Genomic DNA, 9,402 nt, shown 5'->3' with positions numbered 1-9,402 from the left:
TGTATCATAATAATTTTACCCGTTTGTTTCGTAAAGTATTTTTATTTAAAAGAAGAAAAAAAAACAATTTATATATATTTGACTTATTATATTCATCTGTTCAATGGCGATCATTGTAAAAGAGAATTTTAAACGCGAGGCGTCGTGTGCGAAAGTTGATCATTTCGAACGAAAATAAAGTTGATTAACTTGTTAAACCTTTTCTCTTTGTTATTCGATTCATCTCGAACTAGTGGTTGTTTTTGTTACATGATCATATTATCGTGATCATATATTTACATAATTTATGCATGAGACCGTAAAGAGGATTTCTTTTTCTATATGACCTAAGCTTCCGCTAATAAATAAAGCGTTACGCGTTACGTGAATTCTAGGATTATATGGAATCCCTTTGGTCCTTGTTGTGTTTGCTTTGCAAATTTACACGGCTGTTATTCTTGGCAAATCATGGATGATTGCAACCACTCTGGATCCCCAAATTTTGAGAAAAAATCGGTAAGGTTTATTTTTACCTCTGTTACTATTCAGTAATTTTTATTTGAGTTTATCTTACAGGAATCCCCTTGCAGCCGTGACCGAATTAACTTTGGGTCCACGAGCGAGAACCTTGGTCACTGTAATCCTAGATCTTACAGTTTTTGGTTGCAGCATACCTAATTTGTTGGTTGGTAAGTTAAAATGAGCTTTTAATGTGTATAAAAAAATGTATATGTATTCATTGCATATGAGTTTCAGCTTCGCAGAATTTCCAATTATTCGGATTAAAAGTTTCTGGGCAAAGGTTTGATTTGTCCTTTTGCTATTGGCTTCTAGTTGTGGGCGTACTTTTGTGCCCAATTATGTGGCTTGGTAGTCCACGTGATATGAAGTAATTAAAACTGAAATTTCTGCTAAATTATATTTTGTATATTTCAAATGTAACTTATTTAAATATAATGAATGTTTATAGATTTTTGGCCTTATTCTCTTGCACAATGGTTTTTTTTACGGCACTATTAATATGGTGGTGTATAATTACCGATAATCGAGAACTTGATGTTGCACCAGTACCTACGTCACCATCTTGGGACAAATTTATTTCCGGGTATATCCTTAAAAAAGCTATTAATTCTAGTTGTAGTTACTCATTTTTATTCAACGTTTATTGTTAAATGATTTTCTAGTTATGGAATGTTGGCGTTTCAATTTGATGTGCATCCAACATTAATGACCGTGCAAGTAGATATGCGTCGTCCTCAAGACATCAATAAAGCAGTTGTAATTTCTTTCTTAGGTATATTGCTCTTATAATTAAAACACTATTTCATGTTCTTGTTAATTGAATTACTAATTGATGATGCTATTCCTTATAGTCAGTGGTTCCTTGTTTGTCGTTACTACTAGCCTGACTGTCTGGAAATATGGAGCTAGTACAACAGCCAATGTTCTGCAAGTAGTTCCAGGAAATTTTGCAATGAGCGCGGCCGTTCTTTTTGCTGCTGTTCAACTTTGTCTTTCCAGTGCCCTTGGTCACTCAGCTCTGTTCCAAGATTTGGAAGAACAATATAATATTCAGAGAAGTAAGAAATCGTAATATAACAGAAAGTTAAATGATTGTGAGCAGAAATAACATTATAATTTGAGCCTAAAACAGATTTTGGATGGAAACGATGTGCCATAAGATCAGCCATTGTCTTCCTTGGAGTAGTTGTAGGAGAATCTGTGCCAAGATTTGATATTGTGATGGCTCTGATTGGAGGATCCTTAACTGGTCCATTAGTGTTCCTACTACCACCGTTAGTATATTCAAGAGCCATTGCTTTGAAAGCAAGATCCATGCGGCCTTTAACTCCTGAAGTGTACTCTGGTTCTGAGAGGCGTCGTAGCAGCGAGGGCATGTCAGCTGATCCAAGAATTCATTCAAGATCAATTTATTATGGTGTCCTAGGTGTGCCTAAAACTGAGTACCATCGATATTCTTATGTTTATTATGACGAGTTTGATGATGAATTCGAGGGAATCATGGATTGTGAAAGCGATACCATAGTCTCTGGGGAAGCCAATGAAGAATTTTTAATGACAAACAGAGCTCACGATGGTAAACCTATATTTGTAGATGCCAGCCGACCTATTAGGATTTATAAAAGCGTGGTAACTCCTGAGGAACCGATTTCGAAGTCAACAATGCGATGCAATTGTCGAAGATGGAACGATTGGCTCGGTTATTTAATTGTATTGTTTGGTATCATTGTCACTATCTCTTCGACGTATATCAACATTAAGAACACGATACGTTATGTACAATTCACACCGCCGTGCATCGTGAATGTCACTGTAGTACAAAATCCTGTATAAAGTATAAGTATTTTATGCTGAGAAAGAAAGAAAAGTTGCACACAATTTTCTGCATTTTTTACGGATATTTTAAAAGTAATTCTAGGAGTAAGATAGTTTTTCTACCTTTATATATACATTTTGTAAACTTCTGCTAATTAAAGCTATGTAAACGATTTTCTGTTTTAATGTATTTAGGTTAATTTTGCAAGGTATAACCTATTTTTAACATAAAAAAATGTACGATTCATTTTTTATGGTTTTAATGCACTATAAATTATTTTCTTGTTTCCCACTTTCTCATCAAATTAATTTCATAATCAATTTAAATTCTCTGAAGCCGCTTTCTCAGTTCCACGAATGGCCGCAATGTGGCAGCATCGTACTGATAAGAATTCGCACTCAATGATAAACACGTGGACTTTCAAATTTAAGAAATTAATATTTCCCTAATATCACACATCTATTTAAATAAATTAAATAAAAAATATAAAATCATTGTGCAATATACACGTGTTTCCGGACAATAAATATCACAAGAATCAGCTGATATCGCACTAATACTTAACTGTGAAGGTTACCTTGAAAAATCATCTGAATGCATATACATATGTACTTCCTCCGCGTAACCTTGTTAGTTTTATGTCTACAAAAATATGCATCTACATTGAAACATTATTTTTAGAATAAATTATTTAATCTACTTGTTATTGTTATAGCTTGACAACTTTAACATCCACATAGAAAATGAAATCGATTATTTAGTAGCACTATATAATGTGTCTCGTATTTTACAGTAGTTATTCCTATTATTAATATATTTTATTTTTGCACGTGTTTCATGCACGTGGTTCATTTTTAATTTCGTTTCTTCATTTATCATTGCAGACGACTCATTACGTCATATTGTCCAACATTTCTAATGACGATCGTGGAAGGGATACGAATAAACCTGTGACGTTTACGTACCAGGTCTTACGATACTGTCCGCGCCATACGAATGATCGGTTCCCGTTGGATCCATTTTATGTGTTAACTTCAGTTCCCCATTTATTCGTTCAATTTCGACCACCGATTAATAAAAAATAGTTAAAAATGATACCAAGCTGCATCAGAAGTATGGGTGCCCAAACGTCGAAGCGAAATGTGAGTACATAATCTAATGAACGACAAATGACCTCTAACTAGCTACTTGCCAACACGTTCCATGCCAGTGTATTAGTATAATCTTTTAATCGTATAATATTCACTTCGGGTCTTACAATTGAACATTCATTCTTTTATTTTTTTATATCTCCTCCTGGTGTCTTACCAGTTTGGCAGTTGGAACGAGGTAATTATTCGTATAGATTTATTCATGTGTTTATTATGATCGAAAATCATAATTTCTTTTCTTTATATCGCATCGTGTTGAATTCCTCTTACTTTTTTTAAATTTTCTTTCTCCACTTTTCGCGAGTTCGTTAAGATCATGGTGTGATTACACATAAAATCACAGAGCCACTGTGCGTTTTTTCAATTTTGTGATTCTACAAGCTTTTAGCATATAAGTAGAAACTAACTATACATTATATTCTTTCTTTGTTTGACTATTTATTTTCTTTTGCATATTTTTGTGAACCAAAACAACTTATGACATGAATGTCGTATGTCATTTTGTAAAACAAAGTATAAGAAGTGTATTTGCATTATGGATTTGTAGGTGATATCCTTCTTCTTCAAGAAAAATAATTATGCCACAGAAGCTACATTTGAAACAAAACCTTTTCGACTACATAAATTGGACAATGGACCTTCCAATAAAATCACTATTACCAAAGATGAAGCTGTGGATCTATATAAACAGTTACATACAATCCGTCGTATAGAAACAGCTGCAGGAAACCTCTACAAAGAGAAAATTGTCAGAGGTTTCTGCCACTTGTATTCTGGTCAAGTAAGAATAATTTTACTTTTTTTTAATGATAAAAAAGTTTGATAAAACTTTTCATTAATCAGAGGTGTTTATACTTTTGTTTGGTAGGAAGCTTGTGCAGTTGGTATGAAGTCAGCTCTTAGACCACAAGACTGTGTAATCACTGCTTACAGAGCTCATGGATGGACTTATTTAATGGGGATAGAGCCATTTGGTGTTTTAGCTGAATTAACTGGTAGAAAAGGTGGAAATGCAAAGGGTAAAGGTGGTTCTATGCACATGTATGCCAAGAACTTTTTTGGTGGAAATGGCATTGTTGGTAGCCAAGTAAGTATTAACTGTTGAAACAATTGAATCAACTATCAACATAGCATTGTTACAAAAAACAAGTTCATAGGTACCATTAGGAGTTGGAATTGCTTTTGCTCAAAAATATTTGAATACTGGAGGTGTGTGTCTTACACTGTATGGAGATGGTGCAGCTAATCAGGGACAAGTATTTGAAGTATACAATATGGCCAAATTGTGGGATGTTCCTTGCATCTTTATATGCGAAAATAACGGATATGGTATGGGTACTAGTGTTGACCGTGCTTCTGCAAGTACTGAGTATTACACAAGAGGAGATTATGTACCTGGAATTTGGGTTTGTTTGCACATGTAATAATTTAATAGTAATGTGATTGTTTTATAAATTACAATAATTAAATGTTTTATTAGGTGGATGGTATGGATGTACTTGCAGTTAGGGAAGCTACCAAATTTGCAGTAGATTACTGTACATCTGGTAAAGGTCCCATTATCTTAGAAACTGTAACTTATAGATACAGTGGACACAGTATGTCTGATCCTGGAACTAGTTATCGTACAAGAGAGGAAATTCAAGAAGTAAGGCAGTCCAGAGATCCCATTACTGGTTTCAAGGAACGAGTACTGAATGCCAATCTTATTACCGCGGAAGAAATAAAGGTAAATTTAATCTTACTAAAGTCTTGTGCCAAAAGTGGAGGTTTATTTAAAAATAATGTTATTCTTTACAGGCGCTGGAGAATGATATAAGAAAAATAGTAGATAGCGCTGTGAAAGCTGCGAAGGCGGATACTGAAATTCCATTAAGCGAACTTACTGCTGATATTTATGCCACTTGCGCAGAGAAGAATATTCGTAACATTACTCCGTTCAATCCTTTGCCACACTCAAGGCTAGGACCAGCTGTGCCCTGCCATTAAAAAAATTTGTAGTCTGTACAAAATCTCGTAAGGGATATTCTCCTAAAGTTGAGCAAGAAAATAGTAAATCTTTGGAGCACCTTTTCGTTTATTACTTTATAGTTCAGTTGTATATATACAAACTGTATATTTATTTTATTTATAGATGTATAATAATACCGTGAGAAAGAGATTCAACGTTTCAGATCGATTAGTACATAGTAATATTCACTGCCACAATTGCAGCACCAGTGATTTTACATGTACATAAATACACTATACTTACAATCATAGATCAGAATAGTAAATGTATCAAACTTTGTTCAAAGGACAGAATCTTGTTATTCTTTTATTCTTGGTAGGAGATTGTACGATTGTACAAAATAATTGTAGATATGCTCATGTATCACACATGTTTATCGCCTTACATTAGTAAAATAAATGAAATTTATAGTAACTTGTAAAATAGTACATTTTATATGATTTCATATAATGAATAACATGCTTCTTTCGACAATAAAAAGTATAAAAAGTACTAATATGCAATTAAAGTGGATGCGTTTCATTCAGAACTGAATAAAAATCTTTATAATTTTGTTGAATCGATTTAAAATTTAATTTTAGAACACATCAATGGATAACTTCGCAGTAGTAATGCATTTATGAACACATTGTTGGAATCCATTTTTCTATCCTTGTTCTATCGAATTCGGGTTGCTTGGTGTCATTCATTTGATGCGATTTGTGTAAACACTTTCCTTTAAAGATCACGTTACTAGGTACGAACGTTGTGCCAGTCTCACATTGACAACGGTTTGGTGAAGAAGAAGGAATAATGTCCGCTACAGGAGGTTGTGGTGGTGTTTGCACAATTTTGCAAAAACTTGGCTTGCAACCGGTTACAAAATGTAGCCTCGTAAAATTTTACGCTCCCGCTTTCGGTGTCGCCTCGTATTCTGCACTGTCTCTTAACGTGATGAATCCAGGTCTTGCCGTCAGGTAAGATAGTTAGAAATCCATTGAGTTTTCAAACGTTAACCTTTATCTTTGAACACGAGTGTTTCATCATTCTTGAAATGTTACGTAATATTCAAAGTCAAATATTCATTCATATATTATGTGGAATAATTCAAAAATTTTAACTGAAATGCCCGTTTTTTTCTTTTAAAAGGGAACGACTATGTTAAATTTAAGTGTCATGGCCTATTTATAACATTGTCTGATTGATATAAATAAGTTTCGCGATCTATAGTTTTGCACATATATAGAAAATATTTAGTTTATGAATTAAATTAAGAACATTAGGATAAAATATTATTATTTCTGTTATGTATTTGCAGAATCTTTCCAAAGAAAGACATAACAAATTTCTTATTGGGAAGTGCTCTCTTAGGCACTGGTTCTTATATTTATACTCGTGATCACATGAAAAATGCACCTCCAAGTGTAAGAGTTTTATATAGGTAAGACTTCTTAATTTTAATACATTTGAATTCTGTAAATGCATCATATTACTAAATTCTCTTTTTATAATTTTTACAGTGCTGCAGGTGCTGTATTGCTAAGCTTTGGATCCATTTTAGTATGGGCAGTACTGCGAACCTTTTTGCCAGCTAATCCTACTCTGTGCACAATTGTTGGTATTGGTTCTGGACTTACATTTGTTAAGGTTGGTTCCAGTTATCTGAGCTTTGTTGATGGACAAATACCGAAGAAGTAGATCAAAGGAACTTTTGTAATCAGTGTATGATCATTGTGTACCAAATGCAACTAAACAAAAAATTTGCAATAATACCTTACAATATAGTGAATTACATTGAACCAAAGACAAAGAAAAAACATGTAACATGAAGCAAGGAATTCTTAAATATTTATAGATGTTTATATTTTCTATGACCTTGGCTCTATAAATGGCTGAACATTATGAACCAAATTGTGTTGAAAATAATTACAAACTGCTTTTATTTTCTCTCTATTAATTATTTTCAAGAGCTGACAATTATTAACTTAAAGGCTACATAAGGTAAAAGTCAAAATATTGTTATTGTATTTTACATGTAATGTGTAAACAATGAAATGTGGCTTTCTGGAATGCAAAATATACCTCACATTCTATATTAGTGTTATTGCAAATGCATATGAAATTATGACTTATATGTTAGAGTATGAAAAAAAAAGAAGAAAACTTTCTTCACAATTTGAAGTGTCTTTATAACATGACTGCATTTTTGAAGACATATATTATCTTCATCCAAGTAACTTATTAGCAGTAATGGTAGAGATGTGCAAATTTCTCAACAGTTTTAATAAATGTTGTACTAGTAATAAAATTAAAAGGATTTTGTGTCACAAGTATTGTATAAGTTGTATAGTTTCTAGTAATGAGCGTAAGTATAACACCTTAGAAACCAATTTTTGGACTTAATTTTGACTGAAGAAAGGTGTATGATTTACGAAAATATACGCGAGCACACACCACAACAGAAAATTGTATCATTTCTACAATAAATTCTGTTGCAAGTTTAAACTGGTACAGTTTATCAACATATTTTTTTACTTACTAACAAGAAAATGACAAACTTTTGTATTTTGTTATCAAATTCTTTTTTATTTCATTAGTAAATTTTGCAGTATACAAAATAGAATTGTGTATGATAATGTGTGTTGGTATTATTTGCTCAAAGATAATTATATATACAGGCCATTCATATCATGTGTTCATATAGTATCATTTACATGATATTGTGAGTAATGATAATAAATAATAAAGATGAACAATAAGTATTTAAGACACACAAAAACATGTTTGAGTAGTTTATGTTTGTGTGATCTTAGTCACAAACTTAATTGTACTATATGAAATTATTATGTATTACTAATTACTTTGTATACATATAATGTTAAAAACTATATATGTGACAAAATTGTGGAAACTTTGACAGGTACGAAATAATCGTCTAAAAGGCACACGCTACTTTGTTTCATGTGTTTAATTTATTACTTTATGTATATATTGTGAAAAATATAATTTATCTTTGAAAATTGATTCTTTGGTTTGGAAAAATAGAATTTGTATGTCATTGAAGTATCTTTATAAATAGCGGTGTACCTGTCACATTACCCCGATTCGCATACAAATGAACAAGATACATGATATTCCAAACATTTATAGAATGTGTAGTTCCCTATGTTTTAATGCGACTCCATTGTCTTCGCACGATACCATGGTATCATTCCTATTGACGCTCAACGTAAATAATCATGTAAAAAAAGGCGAGTACGTAACGGATATTGTAAATATCTAAAATTATTAAAACGCGATCAATCGTATATTAACGCGACATTCTGACATTTGCCCTTTCTAAATAGGAAAGAATCGATCTTTGATAATCCTAGAACATACTTCATTTCGTTACTATATCCTGCAATATGCATATTACGTGAGCACGCATTTAAATATTCGTACAAACGGTTAAGAAATATCTTTTTAGTTACAATATAAAAGATACCGTCTGATATGGATATTCCATATAGTTCATATTACATTAAAACAAAACAAAAAAATAAGTAACGCGATTTCAGGGTTATACTCGTGAATCGTATCACATTTGGCCGTTCAATATCAACGGTAATAGTTTGTTGGTGTTTCAGACACGTTCCCACCGTACTTTATAAATGCCCTAGTTCACCATCTGTGCTTGTACAAATGATGTGACACTTGCATAGTACGTACGGAACATGAATATTATTCTTCTTTCGTAGGTCGAACCATAAGTTTCACAATACTGTCCTTTCTTCGTCGAAACTTTTTTTTTACTTTCCTGTCTTTTTATGCTTCTCAAAGTAGTAAGTGAATTCTAAGAAGGAAAGGTTCAACATTGTCACGTTCAAATTCTGATAAAAAATCAGGTTTGTTTGGGACATAACAAGGTCGAATCTTACCTTATATGTAGCACGGTTGGTAGA

General features: G+C 32.5%; 3 protein-coding genes across 3 annotated transcripts in view; all 3 read left to right on the top strand.

The window, feature by feature from the left end:
- The window catches only part of LOC108576497 (proton-coupled amino acid transporter 4), a 2,894-nt gene extending 526 nt beyond the window's left edge, over positions 1 to 2,368 (top strand). Inside the window, exons 2-8 of the mRNA XM_017939507.1 lie at positions 375 to 495; positions 556 to 668; positions 736 to 868; positions 950 to 1,084; positions 1,164 to 1,273; positions 1,353 to 1,559; positions 1,634 to 2,368. Of these exons, the coding sequence (XP_017794996.1) occupies positions 375 to 495; positions 556 to 668; positions 736 to 868; positions 950 to 1,084; positions 1,164 to 1,273; positions 1,353 to 1,559; positions 1,634 to 2,334 (1,520 nt within the window). The 3' untranslated portion in view covers positions 2,335 to 2,368. The remainder of the gene's footprint in view (positions 1 to 374; positions 496 to 555; positions 669 to 735; positions 869 to 949; positions 1,085 to 1,163; positions 1,274 to 1,352; positions 1,560 to 1,633) is intronic.
- A 663-nt stretch (positions 2,369 to 3,031) lies between these two features.
- LOC108576361 (probable pyruvate dehydrogenase E1 component subunit alpha, mitochondrial) lies at positions 3,032 to 5,457 on the top strand. The gene is made up of 7 exons (XM_017939334.1): positions 3,032 to 3,109; positions 3,202 to 3,459; positions 4,016 to 4,249; positions 4,337 to 4,555; positions 4,626 to 4,874; positions 4,949 to 5,197; positions 5,269 to 5,457. Exons 2-7 carry the CDS (start codon positions 3,409 to 3,411, stop codon positions 5,455 to 5,457), a joined length of 1,191 nt encoding a protein of 396 aa, XP_017794823.1. The 5' UTR covers positions 3,032 to 3,109; positions 3,202 to 3,408.
- Positions 5,458 to 6,146: 689 nt separating this feature from the next.
- Positions 6,147 to 7,347, top strand: LOC108576464. The gene is made up of 3 exons (XM_017939472.1): positions 6,147 to 6,435; positions 6,777 to 6,899; positions 6,979 to 7,347. The coding sequence occupies exons 1-3, from the start codon at positions 6,272 to 6,274 to the stop codon at positions 7,154 to 7,156; spliced, it is 465 nt and encodes a 154-aa protein (XP_017794961.1). The 5' UTR covers positions 6,147 to 6,271; the 3' UTR covers positions 7,157 to 7,347.
- The last annotated feature ends 2,055 nt before the right edge of the window (positions 7,348 to 9,402 follow it).

The sequence above is a fragment of the Habropoda laboriosa genome, unplaced genomic scaffold (assembly GCF_001263275.1).
Source record: "Habropoda laboriosa isolate 0110345459 unplaced genomic scaffold, ASM126327v1 scaffold291, whole genome shotgun sequence".
In the NCBI taxonomy this organism is placed as follows: Eukaryota; Metazoa; Arthropoda; class Insecta; order Hymenoptera; family Apidae; genus Habropoda; species Habropoda laboriosa.
The sequence above is the reverse complement of the archived record's forward strand: the minus strand, read 5'-3'. Positions and strand labels throughout refer to the sequence as shown.